The 16,933-nt window shown below is 34.3% G+C and overlaps 1 protein-coding gene across 1 annotated transcript in view; it reads right to left on the minus strand.

The window, feature by feature from the left end:
* Positions 1-6,127: 6,127 nt before the first annotated feature.
* The window catches only part of MKLN1 (muskelin 1), a 228,747-nt gene continuing 217,941 nt past the window's right edge, over positions 6,128-16,933 (minus strand). The window contains 1 exon segment of the mRNA XM_037836141.1: positions 6,128-11,517. Coding sequence (XP_037692069.1) covers positions 11,396-11,517 — 122 coding nt within the window. The 3' untranslated portion in view covers positions 6,128-11,395.

A 16,933-nucleotide genomic window follows, 5' to 3' on the forward strand; every position in this document is an offset into this window, starting at 1 on the left:
TAGCTGGGCAGATATGAATGTCAGTATCAGCGCACACAGCAACTGTTAAGAAGCTGAAAAAGAGGCCAGACTTCAATTAGAAATATGAATGAAACAGATCTGTTAGGACTAGGGCAAATTGGGCCAAAGGGTAAAGGATGATACTGTGTTTTACAACTTCAACTTCCATGTGAGACCAAAGGAAGAGATGTTTCTTTGATGCAGGATCTATATTTCTTAAACAATTTAACTCATACAGTTTGTTCAAATACCACAATTACATGGAACTCTGAATAGGAAGTGAGACCTGGTAGGTTTGTATAGGTTAGTGTGAAATAGTAATACATACCAAAGTAATCTGGGCAGAGAATAAAAATATATATGCAGGGCGCCCCTGAGGAGCTGGGGAAAATGCAGAAGTGTTGGACTTCCTCACCTGGATTGTTGCTGATGATCTCACACTGAGAACTGGTGGTTTGGTATGCCGAACCCTCTGTCTTGGGGCTTGTCTTTATGAAGCTCGTTACTGCAAAGGAGAGGCTAAACCTGCTTATAATTGTGCCTAAGAGTCTCTCCCTGAGTACCTCTTTGTTGCTCATTTGTGGCCCCCTTTCTCTAGCTAACCCAACTCAGCAGGTGAACTCACTGCCCTCCTCCCCATATGGGATCTGACTCCCAGGGTGTAAATCTCCCTGGCAATGCAGGATATGACTCCTGAGGATGAATCTGGACCCGGCATTATGAGACTGAGAACATCTTGACCAAAAGGGGTATGCGAAATGAAACAAAATAAAGTTTCTGTGGCTGAGAGATTCCAAATGGAGTCCAGAGGTCACTCTGGTGGGCACTCTCATGCACTATATAGATAATCCTTTTTAGGTTTTAATGTATTAGAATAGCTAGAAGTAAATACCTTAAACTATCAAACTGCAACCCAGTAGCCTTGACTCTTGAAGACAACTGTATAACAATGTACCTTACAAGGGGTGACAGTATGATTATGAAAGCCTTGTGGCTCACATTCCCTTTATCCAGTGTATGGATGGCTGAGCAGAAAAATGGGGTCAAAAACTAAATGAAAACTAGGGTGGGGAGGATGATTTGGTTTTCCTTTTTTAGTTTTATTTTTTATTCTTATTTTTACTTTTTCTGGTATAAAGAAAATATTCAAAAACAGACTGGGCTGATGAATGCACAACTATATGATGGTACTGTGAACAGCTGATTGTACACCACAGATCACTGTATGATATATGAATATATCTCAGTAAAACTGAATTAAAAACAAAACAAAACAAAACAAGAATAACCTCCAGAACCTCGGTTTGAAATCTCTTAGCCACTGAAACTTTACTTTGAGCAACATCTGAGCAACAAAAGAGGTTTTCTGGGAGGTGACACTTAGGCATAATTATAAGTAGGCTTAGCTTCTTCTTTGCAAGAATAGGTTTCATAAGGGCAAGCCCCAAGAATTGGAGTCCTTAAATGCTTATGAGAATATCAGAAATTTCCCAAGTGGGGAAGTTTAATATTTCCACATTTTCCCCCAGTCCCTCAAGGGGACTTTGCAAATACTTTTTAATTTTCTGCCCCAAATACTCTGGTATGTATCAGGGTAGTACATTAACCTGTACAAAATAACAAGACCTCATTCCCTATTCTAGGTTCCATGTAATTACATTGTTTAAATAAACTGACCATACAGGTTAAATTAGATATTACAGAGAATATAAATTTTGTACCAAATAAACATGTCTTAAATAACAGCTAAAACTCAGGAATAGATGTGACTTCTGTAAGAGCTTAAAATCTAGTAACCTTTACAATAAGCCTTATTGAACATTCTGTACTCCTGAACCAGTGATTACCCAATCTTTGCCTACGTTCTATCCCCTGATAACCTATGCTTTCAAATTCAATTCTCAGCCTTTTCTCATTATAGTTAGTCTATATTAGTGAGGCCTTACAATACTTGTCCTTTTGTTTCTGGCTTATTTCACTAAACATAAAGTCCTCAAGGTTCATTCGTCTAGTTCCATGCCTCATTGCTTATTCCATGCCTCATGCTTATTCTTGTCTTTTCTCCAGAAACAGTGACAAATAAATCAACGGAGAGGAGGAGGCAGTGTCCCACATTTTGATCCTTTTGAATTCTCTGGAGAATTAACCAAGGAAGGGGAACACAAAGAAATGTTCCTATGAGCCATATTCAAAGCACAGCCTCAAAATGAAAGCTAAACAGTAAGCTATAGATTATTTGATGTGTAAATTGAGAAAACATACCCCCTATTTTGAATAAAATCAGCTGACAACTCACTCCAGAATATATGATCACAAAACCTAGATAGTAGAGCTGGTCACTAATAGATAGAAAAACATCCTTCTGCAAGACAATTTACCAGTGTTTTAAAACTGGAAACTTCCCCAAGAAACTCTGGAGATTCACCAGTACTTTATTTTAGCACTGTCTCAAACGAAAACTCCCCAAAGGCCCTGGGACAGTATATCATTTTCCATCTTTGGAAACCTGAATAAAACTCACCTTGAGGGAAAAATGTAACTATTGTCAAGTATGTAAACATTTTAAAAAGTTGAATTCAAAAGTAGAAAACACAAGAAGGAGACATCTTGCAATGTCTATAATTTTATTAAGAAAAAATGAACAAAATACATTCTTTCTCTATATGTACATTACATACAACATAATTCTACAACTGCAATTGTTCAGCACATCACTCACTTAGTCATTCACAAAGTAGCATTAACATATTTACCAAACCTGGGACCATAAAATCACTTGCACCGGAAAAAAAAAAAAAAAAAAAAAAAAAAAAGATCCTAGAGGGCATGTGGATCAGGCAAAACTAAGATCATAGGGTCAGGAGGGGGATGAGAAGATTGCAGTACACACTCAACATAGCCCAACAATGACTTAGAATAATAATGATATTAAAAGCGGACAGATTCCCCCAGAGCACTTCTATTTAAAAGCTCCAACTGTATCTCATACCAGCTTTTCCAGAGTTCCCTTATGATTTCAATTTATAATTTAGGTATTTAAGATACGGTTCTAACCCCATGTTGCAAGAGGGTAAAGAGAACAGTAGAACCCCATAAGGTTGCTGTTCTCTCCTCCACATGTTAAGAGTCATATGAAATGATACTGAGGTGCAAAATTTCTGAATCTTAGCTGGTGAGCAGAGAAATACATTTTTTGAGAGACACATGCTGAAATTCTTGTTTCCTGGACTCCTTACTTACATTTATGTTCATTTTGTCTGTAGCTTTTATTTTTGGCCTTTGAAAAGTACCTCATCCTTTCTGGGTGTGGGTTTCATTATGGCCATATTAAAAAGTCCATCTTGAACAGAAAGCTTCTCATGGTATGAATATCCACAAAATGCCCATAATAGTGCATGTAAGGCTTAAAATTCAACTGCCTTTTAGGGATGAAATTTCCAGTGACCTATATAAGGCAACTCCCTATAGCTTCTGGGTGATATATAACATCCATAATTCAGACTCAAAGATACATATCAACAGAATTATTTACAGACTGTCTGTTTGGAAATGGGCAAGGCTTAAAGGTATATAAGTAAGGGTGGGAAAAAATGCCTGTACCTTGGTCCTACACACATGTAGCAAAAGACCATGGGAATGGCTGTTTAAAAAAAAAGAAATTACTTTTTTCTGGCCTTTACCATGTTGAGTAATGAAAGGAGTCAGGAAAAATAAAATGAAGAAGTCTCACTATTTAATTAATAGTGGTTTTCCTTTTACACACTTGGTAATTTTGTAGTTTTCCATGATAAACATATTATTTTTATAATCACAAAGATCAATAAATGTTATTTTTACAAGTCCCATAAAAGATAAAAGATATTTAACATTCTCCAACTTTCCGATGAGCTGATTGCTGTAAGGACATATTTTCAGTCCAGGAGATATTCTAACAAAGAGAAGAGCTATCTACAGCATTAATAAGCAGACCTGGAAAGATAGATCTATTGGCTACAGATAGAACTGTATCTTTCTTCTCAATCTAATTTCTAGCCCAACTTTGGTTTTGAGGCTGTCTCTATCTGAAGGAATTTAATTTCTGGCCACTGAGGACTTCTAATTTATGGAAGAATTAAGAGTTGACTTTAAAAAATATTTCTAATCTTTCCCAAGCTGGACACAAATATGCCATTTTGGAAAGATGGAATACTGTTTGTTACCAAAACCAAGACTTTTTGAAAGAAAAGGAAGTTCTAGTCTTACCTTCTCCGTACTTCTATCATGAGGCTGAAGTTTCAACTGTACATTGCTATTTAAGAGGTAGCAAAGGAAGGAGTCTCTTTAAGAAGATACATACATATATATTCATAAGGGAATCTGCTTATAGAAAATGTCACATTATCTTGCAATGTTTAAACTGAGCTGAAGACTATACATAAAGGATAATTAAATCTATACTACCTAAATTGTTCCTTTCAAAAGACATTTCACACAAGACAAAAAGGTAAGCTGGCTTAAAGAATAACACAATCACAACACCTCTTGGCCCAGGCTAAATGTAATGGTTAGGAAAAGAAGTCCATTTTTATTTCTCTAAATGGATGGTTTACAAGCATGAAGAAAATAGTTTACAACTGGTCAGTCACCAAATGCATTTTTCTGGGAAAGGAAAAAAAAAATCTCAAGAAGTAGACCAAGTGAATGACTTTTTAGAGTCATATTTATCCTTTTGGACTTTGCTATAATATTAACAAATTTGTGGTTGGGTAGACAACTACTTAAGTATGTTTTTTAACTTTGTATTCAGCATTTGTACAGGTATAGGTAATATGTACAGGTAAAAATTAGCTAAGCCTTTACAAGGGACTTCTAAAATAGGCAATTAAAAAAACATAAAGCCATGCACCTCTGTCCTCAGTCTTCCCCTTTCACCTCAAGAAGAAAGGTAAATAGAGTGATGACAAGGCAATGTGCTAGAACACTCACTCGCAAACATCTGATAGAATGGCCCTGATGGTATAAGATCCTTTCTTTTTTGTGGCAATTGAATTTATAAAGTTCTGTCAATGCAATGGAATTGGAAAGACTTATTCTAGATACCTTCTCTAATTTAATTAATCAGTTTATAGATGTGGGGATGACCTAAAGAATAAACCAACATTACTGTATACTTCTAAGGCCAAGCCCATAACTCATGTAATTCATGGCAAAGTGGAATAAACGGAGACCCTTGGGATTATGTATAATTAATTTATTTTAAAGCAAGGAAGTGAACTTGATGTCAGTTCAATATTGTATGGGTTATAAGTGAGACACAAAATGACAATTGTCTTCCTATGTTAAAGGGCTAGAAAATGAACACCAAACAAATGACACTAAGCCATAACAAAGACTTAACAAAGAAGAAAAATAAAGCTCAAAATTGGTTATTTGAGCAACTCCTTAATCATGCACACAGGCCTGTTCAGTATATTACACACAGAGTGTTTCTTCTTCCTGCCAATTAATTTGGCATTCATTAAGCACTGAATGAAACAGAAGAATGATGATCTCCTCAGGCTGGTATTCATGTGGCAGACAGCTCAGATATCCAGACCGGCTACTGTGAATGCTAGCATCCCAGATGGTACAGAGCTGTGCTGGAGGCAAGAGCTTAAACTCGATGAATAAGCAAGTCCCATGGGAATCCCAAAAAAGCTGCATGCTAAAATGTTTTACTGCTGTCTTTCACTCTGGATCCTTAGCAAGCAACTGGTTGTACATAAGAAACTGCTCACCTCGTTTACATCCAGAGTCCTATACATTGGGTTTTCTGTTTCATTTTAAGATCTCTAACAGTTCTTTGGGAAAAGGTGAGAAAGGTGACTAACCAAGAAATGCTGCTTCCCAAAGAGTATTCTCTTTGGGAATAATTCAAAATAATTGAATATTCTATATACTTAAGATTTGATCCATTTTGACAGTCCTCTAAGCACCACATTCATACAATTAATTTAGGGTTAGAATGAAGAACTTTCTTTTTCATTTAGATTTGTGGACCTTCAAATTCATGAGCAAAAAGCCCTTATTTTTCCTTCTCTAACTTATCCTCATTCTCCTCCCTAGCTCTGTTCCTCACGTTCAAAACTTAGACAAGCAAAACAGGATCTTGTACACAAATATTTAATTTTTCATTAAGACTGAGCAGCAGATAAAAAGGAAAATACATTACTTCAAAATTATAAGTGATGTCTCAGAACTGGTCTACTTCCCTAATATACAATCTCACCCCTCTTTTTGTTAGATTCTATAGCTGTCAGATAACTGTTGAAACTGTTTTAAATCAAGCAAGGCAGTGTTTGAGGAAATGATGGTATATTAGCAAATCTTATTTCCAAATAATGCTAATGTGGAAGATAACTAGAACCACCTTTTGATTTTTGCCTTTTAATGTTTTGAATTAGGATTCATTCAGTTCAAGATCTATAGCTTTGTAGTTCTACCTACCAAAAAAAAAGACATACAGTGATAAGGTTTCTCACAAGTATAGTTCTCTCTGCACCACTAGAAAATACGATTTACTATAACCTCTAATGACTCCTTGGGTGAAGGGGTACAGAAGTTATTGTCAAGGATTTTATCATATGACTGGGAATAAGAATTGACTCGTGGAATTTGAGCTAAATTCACATTCTTGAGGGGAAGAGACATTATAAAGTTCCACTATTTTTCTTTAAGGGAAACAAGAGAATTCCTACCATTTCATAGAAAAGGAAGTTATTCCTAATACTCAGTTATTCATAAGCTGAAATTCAATTCTTAAGACAAATTCCAACTGTACTTCAGCAGAAAATCACTGCTACTCAGAGTAAGTGAAATGAGAGGGGAAGGAGGGGAAGGGGAGAAGGCTAAAAGATGTAAGAAAAAGACAATAGACAAATGGAAATTCTGGTTGCTTGCTGAAACTTAACTTGTATCTTACCAACACAGGTTCCTCCATTAAAGCTGCCACAGCCAGTATTACTATTCCCCAAATGAAAATGACAGGTATTTTTACAGTGATATTTGAATGTTATTAATTCTTTAATAATACACAATTTCTTATTTCACTATTCTGTCTTCATGAACAAGGATAAAAGTGTATGGTTACCTCAGAATGATTTTGACTTTTTTTTTTTGAAGCAGTACAATATTACTAAGCAATACCACAGGAAACCTAGGAAGCCTAGGGCTAAGAAAGAAAAAAAATGTAGTTAAATTATCTGAGAAAAATAATGGAAACACAATTCACAGTATTTGGTAGGTAGGAGGAAATCGAGGTGAAAAAAAATCATGTACAAATAGAATTCCTATGACAGAATTTTTTAAGGAAAAATTAAAAAGAGCATTTGGTGAAGGAATCAATAAAACTGCAAAAATCCCCCCCAAAAACAAATGATAGCAACATAATTCACCTGAGCTAGTAAGCACCTAATTAATTATTTCAACAAACTTGGGAACATCCACCTTCAAATGACATACCTCTAGACTAGAAGTTTTAGAGCAACCAGGCCATTTCAGTATTAAAACAAGTGACAGTGAGCTATAAACCACAGTCAAAATTCAAAGAAGAATAATGCTATTTGACTAATAAGGAATACAAAAATCTTTGCATGAAAGAGCCCAAAGATTTAATCCTCAAGTCATTATCATATGCAGAACTTCTATGACATTCCTCCAACAACCATAAACTCTTTGAGGGAGACTGCACTTTCCAAATAAAGGACTATTCTAGGAATTTTAAACTTGGTGAAAATTCAGGCTGGAATTTATGCAAGAGGATGAGAGATTGTGGATGAAGACAGATTTTTATGAAAAGAAAGGTTTAGAAGGTTATATCTTTAGAGCTAGATGGCTTTATTGTATACATTCTTATCCCCTCCCACAGAAATCACTTTAAACCTTCAAATCCTAATTTTCAGCTGCTATGTAACATTCAACCAGCTAAGGAATTAATGCAACTTTCACACAAGAAATAATTAAATGATAAACCATTACCCTAATAAATTCCATTTGGTGTTAAGAATAATTACAGGGTAAGTTCTTCATGTAATTACCATGAAATTGCGCATAATTCAAAGACTAAAGCCAGGAACTTTCCAAGTGCTTTTTGATCTATTAAGCATCATTTTAAATCTCTTAATAATGATTAAGTGCCTCAACTAGTTTTTGTTTGTAGTTTAGATTTTAAAATCCTGTTTTATTAAATGATACTCTGTTAATGTATCTCTATATAGCACTTTTAGGACAGATGTGAAGAAGAGCTCACTGGAATGATAAGTTGCCAACAATATACATATTTTACCGAAGAATGCAGTTTTACAAGCTTAAACAAATCACTGTGCTCTAAAACCAACGAGCATTTCTATGATAAACCAGTGACTTAACTTTCTACTGTCTTCTATTATTTTTTAGTTATTAGACATGGACAGGTCAGTTTTAGTAAAATGGAAATCAGGTCTAATAAAGGTTAATACTGTCAGTCAGCTTTAGCATAGACATAGGCACCCAAATATGAATTCCTTTGCTTGAATAGAAGAATTAATCAAGCTCACTACATGAGGGCTCTGTAATTCCAAAAAATGAATGCAAATGCATTTGAGGCATATCTACCAAACAAGATAATTTTTCATTAAATATAAGTGCTGAAAATGTTAGAGAACTAGTTTATTACTGGTTGAAAACAATCTAGTTCACTGGGAAAAAGAGAAATAGGAAGAAGGTTTAAGCTTGGGATGATGAAATTAAGTAAATGTACCCTATAACTAATGCTTCTAAAATATCAGCTAGGTATTTCAATTTGGGAATCACTAGGTTACAATGAAAGAATTTTAAAGTAGTAATGCATATATACTAGGCAAAATAAACAACTTATCTAAATACCAAATCAGATTGTTTAAATTATAATATACTGCTGAAATTCCTGGAAATACATATAGCTCCTCACTAGACATATAAACAAGTTTCACCTCAAGATTCTAATGTGAAATATAGTAAGCACTGTGTCAATCTTGATCATGGGTATAATGAAGGCGTACATTCTTCTACAGTCATTACCAGCAGTGTTCTATTAAAGCCCCAAAATAAAAATTCTGTTTTTTGTAGTTAAAAACGTCCTTAATAAGCCTATCTCACTTAAGCAACACTAAATGGTTCACTATGATTCAACCCCATTTAAGCATGTTAATGAATAAAAAATTCCAGAAATGAAAGGGAAAAGTTTCAACTAAATAAAGTTTAAGGAAAGATAAAATGAACACAAATATCTTTGCAAGGAAACCAGTAGGGAGGCTGGGAAAACAAATAAAATAAAAATCACTGAGGTTAGGAACTCAGTTTCCTCCAAATAATACGGAGCCTAAGGAGCTAATGAAAAAATGAGAAAGAAAGCACTGTAAAAATAAATGGTAAGGAGCAGCAGAATTTCATTTGGTTATGTTTTTAAAGTGCTAGAATTCACAGTAAACAAAACTAGAGCATTTATATTTAGGGAGACTTATCAAGTTTGGGTTCTTCCTTATGAATCCTCTGATTTACACCTGTCTTCCTGAAATGAGATCCTATCAGCTACAATATTTGTAATATTAATATTTTATGTTCTTGACTGCCACTCAGAAGAATCATCTTATGAAACTGTTGAAGTATGTAAGTAGATTACATTTACTCAACTATAATGTCAATTGGTTATTCTGCAGCTACATAATTTGGTACTTAATGAATTATATACTATACCTTTCACAATATAAGATACAGATCTAACTGTTTGATAAATAGCTACTGATTGCTTTAGGATGCTTGGAAAGTCAAAGAGCTGAAGATTCAAGCCTAGAATTAGGAAAAAAATATTCCCGTCCATCCTCAAAAGAAGCAAAATCATGTAATGAAAGACAGAGAAGAGGTATCTCAAAGTCTCATTCATATACATGAGACTTTCAAAGTGCAGGTCAATGTCTTCTCTCTTTCTTTGGTGAGGCCTAATCTTGCTACTTAGGGACATACTCAAGTCATTCTAAACAGCCATTGGAATGATGGATATTTATTATACTGACTGTGCCTGCCTTATGCAAGGTGGGTATCAGCTGTATACAGCATACTTTTGAGCAAATGTGAACTAGCCAGATGCAGGTTTCCTATACTGCATTCCACAGCACCTCATGAGAAGGCCTGCACCTTCCTCCTCTGCAAAATAAAGAACAGTGGAAAAGTTTATCTGCCATACCTTTCTTTTGGTTTAATGAAAAAATATTTGCACCATTGTTTTCCTTTTCTCCACTTAAAAAAGCCTGATCCATGTGCTTAATGAAATACCTGTCAACTATACTTCATTGGACAACCACAAATCAGTACTCTCAAAATGTAAGTATATTGAAGCAGATGTAGGGAGCCAACATACTGAAAGTGCAGCTCTGGTTAAAAAATCTACCTAAGTAAAACTACTACAAAGAAATAGTACAAGGAATGTAAGCCCTGGTTCTGCACAGCTCTACCAGAGGAAAAGTCATTTTCTTCAAAAACTGATACAAAGATACCAATGAACATATTAATCACTACTGGATCCCTTCTGCTGGTCATTTTTTGAGTGGCTCTTAAAGGTTTACCCTTGAATTACAGTCTTCTTACCTTAACGTTTCTGTGAATAATAGCCAGATGCTACTGTAACATCTACTATAAATATATCATTGTAGACATATTATTTATCAATCTTTGATAGGGCATCTATCAGGGTCATCTTGGGTTTCATTTTTAGTTCTATGATAAGGAGTGCAAATTTGAGCCCTTTGTTCTTCCTATTGTTTAATGTAATAAAACACTCAGGTCAACAGAGCCACATATATCACCGTAACAAACATCAATTGTACTACAGAACTATTACCTGTTAAGCATGAAATGAAAAGGTAAACAAGTGACACTACTTACAAGCAGTTGTATGATGGCGGTAAAGTGAAATGGGATGGAAGGAGAAAGAAGAAAGAATGACCAAACAACCTAACAACAAAAAAAATCCAAAATTCTTATAGCACTGAATATGTTAATAGTGCCTATTTTCCCCAATTAAAAAAAAAAAAAAGAAATAAAAATCAGAAAAGGGTAAACTGCCTGATTATTTTTGCTTTTATACTCAATAATTCTTAAAAGTTAAAGTGAGAAAATATATATATATATTTTTAAATGGAAAGTATATCAATTTTACTTTATTAGCCTAATTTAGGAACGGGAAGAGAATGGGGTTGAGGTCAGGTGTGAAGGAAGAGGGTTATAACTTCTGATGATAAAGATCCCTTCAAAATTCTGGTGCAGTCCTCAATCACTGCAACCTAATTTTCAGTCAATAAAGTTGAAATCCAAAATACTGAAAGCAGACTCATGTTCTCCATTTCTGTGTCGAGTGACTCTTCAGTTACAGTGTGATGAGGTCTACCAGGTTGCCTTTAGGAGGGGTCATGCTGTCAGGAAAGAAATTTACTAAGGTGTCAAAGAGCTGAGTTCTTTGAGCATAGGTGTGATCCACATCTGAAAAGCCTGGTGAAGGAGAGAGAAAGAAACTCATCCATTGTGTTTATAACTCAACACATAACAGAAAAGCTAGTTGAGGAAAGCAGCAATGTATAATGCAAAAATCCAGACCCAAACCACATTGTGCTTTAAAATGAGACAGACATGGGTTCTGATCCCTGTTCTATCATCTGGCAGTGGTATGATCTATGGTAAGTTACCCAGTCTTTTTTTGGAACTGTTTAACTCAGATGTAAATTTGTGATAATTCTGTTTTCTTCATAGAGTTACATATGTGGAGATGCAATTACATGAAAAGCACCTAGCAGAATGACTGGCATTTCTGTAACTATATAATATTGATTTCCATTCTTTCCCTTACAAGCTTTCCCCCTCTCCAGTCCATTGAAGAAATTCCACTCCTCTTTTCTGACTTTTTAATACTTCTGTCTCACTGAAGTTTTTTTCTTCAGGAGCTGATAATATATATATAATTTGAAATGAAAGGAGTCTTTAAAAAGACGTGTAAAATCACCATGGCCCTGAAAGCTGGAAGTAATATCAGAGAACTGAGTGAAAATATAGATGGTTGAGGGGAAGAAATACACATATAATACACAGAATGGTACCTGGCACACAGTATGCACCATATACTTCTGATACTATGTGTCAGGCTTTATGCTAGGCACACACTGTAGAGAAAAAGAGCAGTGAGAATTACTTTTATCTAGATGAAAATGGATCCTTAGGAAATTGATCTCAGGTGCTTTAAATTTCTTATGCACCTCTGAGTTATATAAGTGATAAAGTCTTTTGACTTTCTTCATCCCTGAAATGAATAACTGAAACATGAGAGCCCTATTGAGTGAGGTTCAAAACAGAAATAGAGCCTTAAAATGTTGTGCCATGATGAAGACTATTTCAAATTGGACTGGTTTACATTCAACTTAGAATAATACAGTTTTAGGTCCTGTCTGTTTTTTAATCTTGCAAAGAACAGGAACAGAAGCAAACACGGCCAAGGATATCAGTTTCCTGGATGGAAAATAAACAATGCCTCAAAAAAGAATAAATTCCTTAATATTAATTTTTTTAAATTATTTTAAATTAAGGGAAAATATTTTTTCCTTTGAGCTGAGCTTAAGATTTCACAACGCGTACTATCACATCATAGAAATGAATGGAAGGAAGTACACCAAAATGTTAACAAAGGTTATCTCTGAGTGGTGGGATTATAGATTTTTTTTTCCTATTTTACACTTTTCTTTATTTTCAACATTTTGAAAAACTTCAAACCTATAGAAAAGTTCCACAAGTACCACGAACACTCATATACCCTTCACCTATATTCATCAATTATTAACATTTTGCCACATACGCTCTCCCTTTACATATAAATGTATATACTGTGTGTGTGTGTGTGTATCCCACTCTTTGTTTTTTGGTGGAACTATTTGAGAGTAAATGGTGGACATCTTCACCCCTAAACATTTTAGCTCATTTCACCTAAGAACAAGAACACTGACTTACATAACCACTATATAATTATTAAATTCAGGGTATGTAACAGATGTCCCAATAATCTTTATAGTCATTTTTTCACTATTCTAAAATCCAATCCAAGATCACACACTGCATTTAATTTTCAAGTCTCTTTAGTCTGGAACAGTTCCTCAGCCATCCTTTGTCTTTTATGACACTAATATTTTTGAGGAGTACATGCCTGTTATGTAGTAGACTGTGCTCAGTTTGGGTTATCTGACTGATTCTTCATGATTAGATTCAAGTTGGGCAGTTTTGGCAAGAATACTACAAAGATGATATTGTACCCTGTTCAATGCATCATCTCAGGAGGCACATGGTATCAGTTTGTCCTATTATCGATGATGTTAACTTTTATTACCTGGATAATTTGCTGTATGCCAGATTTCCCCACTGTAAACATGCCCTTTTCCTTCTTCATAATTTAATTAATAAGCTACCATTAGGGAGACAGTTTGAGAATGTGTAAATATCCTACTTCCCAAAAGACCTGCACCCAATGATTTTAGCATTCACTGATGATTTTTGCCTGACACAAATATAATTATATGATGGTGATTTTCTAACTCTACCACTCCTTCTATATTTATAAGTTGGCATTCTATTGTAAAGAGGAGATTTCTTTCTTCCCTTTCCATTTCAATTGTTTGCATCAGTATGTACTCATGGAGATTCTTTTTTTTTTTTTTTTGTATCAATGTGTTATACTTATTACTGTCATTATTCATTTTGATACTCATATTGTCCTACATTTGGCCAGCAAGATGTCTTTCAAGCTGGCTTTTATGTCCTTCTGAAATGTCCCTGTTAGTTTTTGAGCATTTTCTTATTTTCTGGCATTGCAAGATACTCCAAGCTCATCTTTACACAGCTCTGCAATCAGATATTTATCCAAGGAGCCCTAATTCCTTTTAGTGTTTCTGGGGTGAATGTTAGTTAGAAAGCAAACTGTGAATTTAGAAATCAGTTGCGCTTACTGCCTGCCAGGTGCATCATCATTTCTAGGCCATTACATACACACATAAACACATACATTTTTTACAAAATCACGAATTTATACTTTTGTTAATCTCAATAATTAAAAGAGAAAGAAAGGTAAAAAACCCCACTGGATTCTTCATCTCCTTACCCCATTCCATATTTTTATCTCCCTTCTCCCATCAGGAGAACCTGACTCCCAGCAACATCATTATATTAACTCATTTGCTCAACCTAAAATATACACAAAATGAGGTTCAGAATTACTATACCCATACCACTTCCAACAAAACCCTCAAGATTTCTTTGCTTTTATTGTCTTTAGAATATATTCCACTGAGGGTATACAGTTAAAGCACTATAGTAAAAAGGTTCAGTTCTCTCTTTTTTTCCTATTGTGTGGTTATATTACCAATTTGATAGACAGGTTTGTTTATTTTTGTTTGTATTCAACTTTAGGGTTTTCCTTTCTTTGTTGATTTCATTTTATATTCTGAATTTTTAAAACTTCATGGCATATTTTAAAAGAGAAGATACTGATTCTGTAAGGAATCAGATGAAGTAATATTTTCATGAAATCAAATTATTTAGGAGGGAAGGAAACATTAAATTCATAATATGCCTAATATGTACTGGGTACTTTATGTATGACCATATTTCACTGTCACAAAAACCCATTGTAGCTACCATAGACTCTATTTTCAGATAAGACAACTAATATTAGAGAGATTCAGTAATTTAATAAGGTCTCAAAGCCAGTGAGGGAAGAGATAGAATCTGAACACATGTCTGCCTGACTTCAGAGCCCATTTACTTATTATTAACTAATATTCAGCATGCTTATTAAATTGTAGGCAATACGTTTGCTCATTTAACCCTCAAAAGAACACCTTTTATTTTTATCCCATTTTACCAATGAGGAAATTGAAACTTACACTATCATCAGATAAATAGTTAAATTATGGTACTCTCCTATTATGGTATACTATGTATCACTTAATAAGAATACAATAAGAGCTAGCGTTCTTTCATGGAAACATCTCCAAGCCACATAAAGTTAAAAAAAAAAAAAAGTGTAAAATTTTTTTAACAATTATGTTGCAGAATACATGTTTTTACATTATGTAAAAAATAAAACACACATAATCAAACACTTATGTGTGTGTGTGTGTGTGTGTGTGTGCATGTATATAGGGGGCATGTGTTTATGTTTTGTGGACATCTGTCAGATACAGCAGATATAGGTGGTTACACCTAAGGGTAGGGAAGATTGAGGGAAGTTTTTCAAGGAGAATCTTAAGCTTTATCTGTATTCAATGTTTTTTGTTTTGTTTTGTTTTTTTTAAACACATTAAAATGGAGTGGGAGTTAGGAAACTCATCCACAATATTATGAGCACTTAAATACAGAGTTAGGACAAAAAGATTGGATTGATTCTAAACCTCATGCTCCTGATCATTGTTATCTCTCATTTTATTTCCACCATAAAATGGAGCAAGGAATTAAACACTCAGAGTAACAGACACTGATAAAGTTCATGGAGCAATAGAACAGTTTAGTGATTTAGAGAATGAGCTCTGAAGCCATACTGCTGGAGTCAGAATCCTGTTTTTGCCACTCACTAGCACTGCTCCTGAGCAAGTTACTTTAGCCTCACTGCATCCCAATTTCCTCATATATAAAAGTGGATCACAACATTAGTTACTTTGTAGGGTTATTGTGGGCAATAGATGAGCTACAGCATGTCAAGTATTTAGAATAGTACCTGGCACATAGTAAGTGCACAATAAATATTAGCTATTACTGTTACTACTATGACTGCAGACAATGATTGCACTAAAAGAAAGGTGACTTATCAGGAACATACTTTTAACTGAAAATCTTGCAAAGTCCCTATTTACGGTAAAGGAGAAATAGCAAGAATTCCTATCTTTCTCCTGGCATACAAGATTCTTCATTTACATTTTCTATTTCTAATATTAAACTTATTATTTTATAAAAAGCACCTGTAACCATGTGAACTACAGATAAGAGATTTGAACAAAGTATCTTGCTGAAACAAAAGTGGAAAGGCTAAAAGGGCATAGCAAATGCTATGAAATTCTTAAGGCCTCTCATTCAAGAATGCCAACACAGTGCCAAAAAGCATTGTACTTTTAGCATAAAATGCTAAATCTTTGCTTAATCCATACTTATATGCTGTTTTTTGAACTGTAAAAAAGAAAAGTGTGAAGACCAATAAAGTCAATATGTTCTATAGACCAGATTTTTCCTACTTTTCATATACCTAGCTGAAAATATGCTTAATTACTTCAATGCATATTTTCTGGAAGCAAGACACAGCTTTTAAAGTTAGCAAAATGGCTGAGGTCAATCTTAAAAAACCATCAGAAGCTCTAACATAAAGATACCTAGAGGTTCTTTTCTCCAAAGTCAGTCATTTTTCAAAACTAAGATAATGCCAGCTGTTTACAAATCACTTTCTCTCTTTCTGGTTCTTTAAAAATATTACATGTAACATTAACAAATACCATAATTCTCACTAAGAAGTTACTATAAATTGGATTAGTTCTGAAAGGAGTCAGAGAATTTGGTTGAGATTAATTTTTTGAAGAGTTTTGAAAATGAAATATTAAGTTTGCCTCTACAGATAAAAGTATGATAAATAACCCATTTGATTTCAAATCTAAGTGCAGTAAAGGTAAAAGAATCTGACAGAGAATGGATGAGAAAAGAATCAGGAACTCTTTTTTGTACTTTTATGTATTTTTTCATAAGTACTTTCTCCATATTATTAATCAAATTTCTCCATATTATTAAAATCAGTGCACAACCTGAATTTACTCCTCATTCAAATTCACCAATTTACAAAGTAGATTACATTTTCAAAGGAGGTAATGATAGCAGTACCCTGAAGGGAGTG

The sequence above is a fragment of the Choloepus didactylus genome, chromosome 5, assembly GCF_015220235.1.
Source record: "Choloepus didactylus isolate mChoDid1 chromosome 5, mChoDid1.pri, whole genome shotgun sequence".
In the NCBI taxonomy this organism is placed as follows: domain Eukaryota; kingdom Metazoa; phylum Chordata; class Mammalia; order Pilosa; family Megalonychidae; genus Choloepus; species Choloepus didactylus.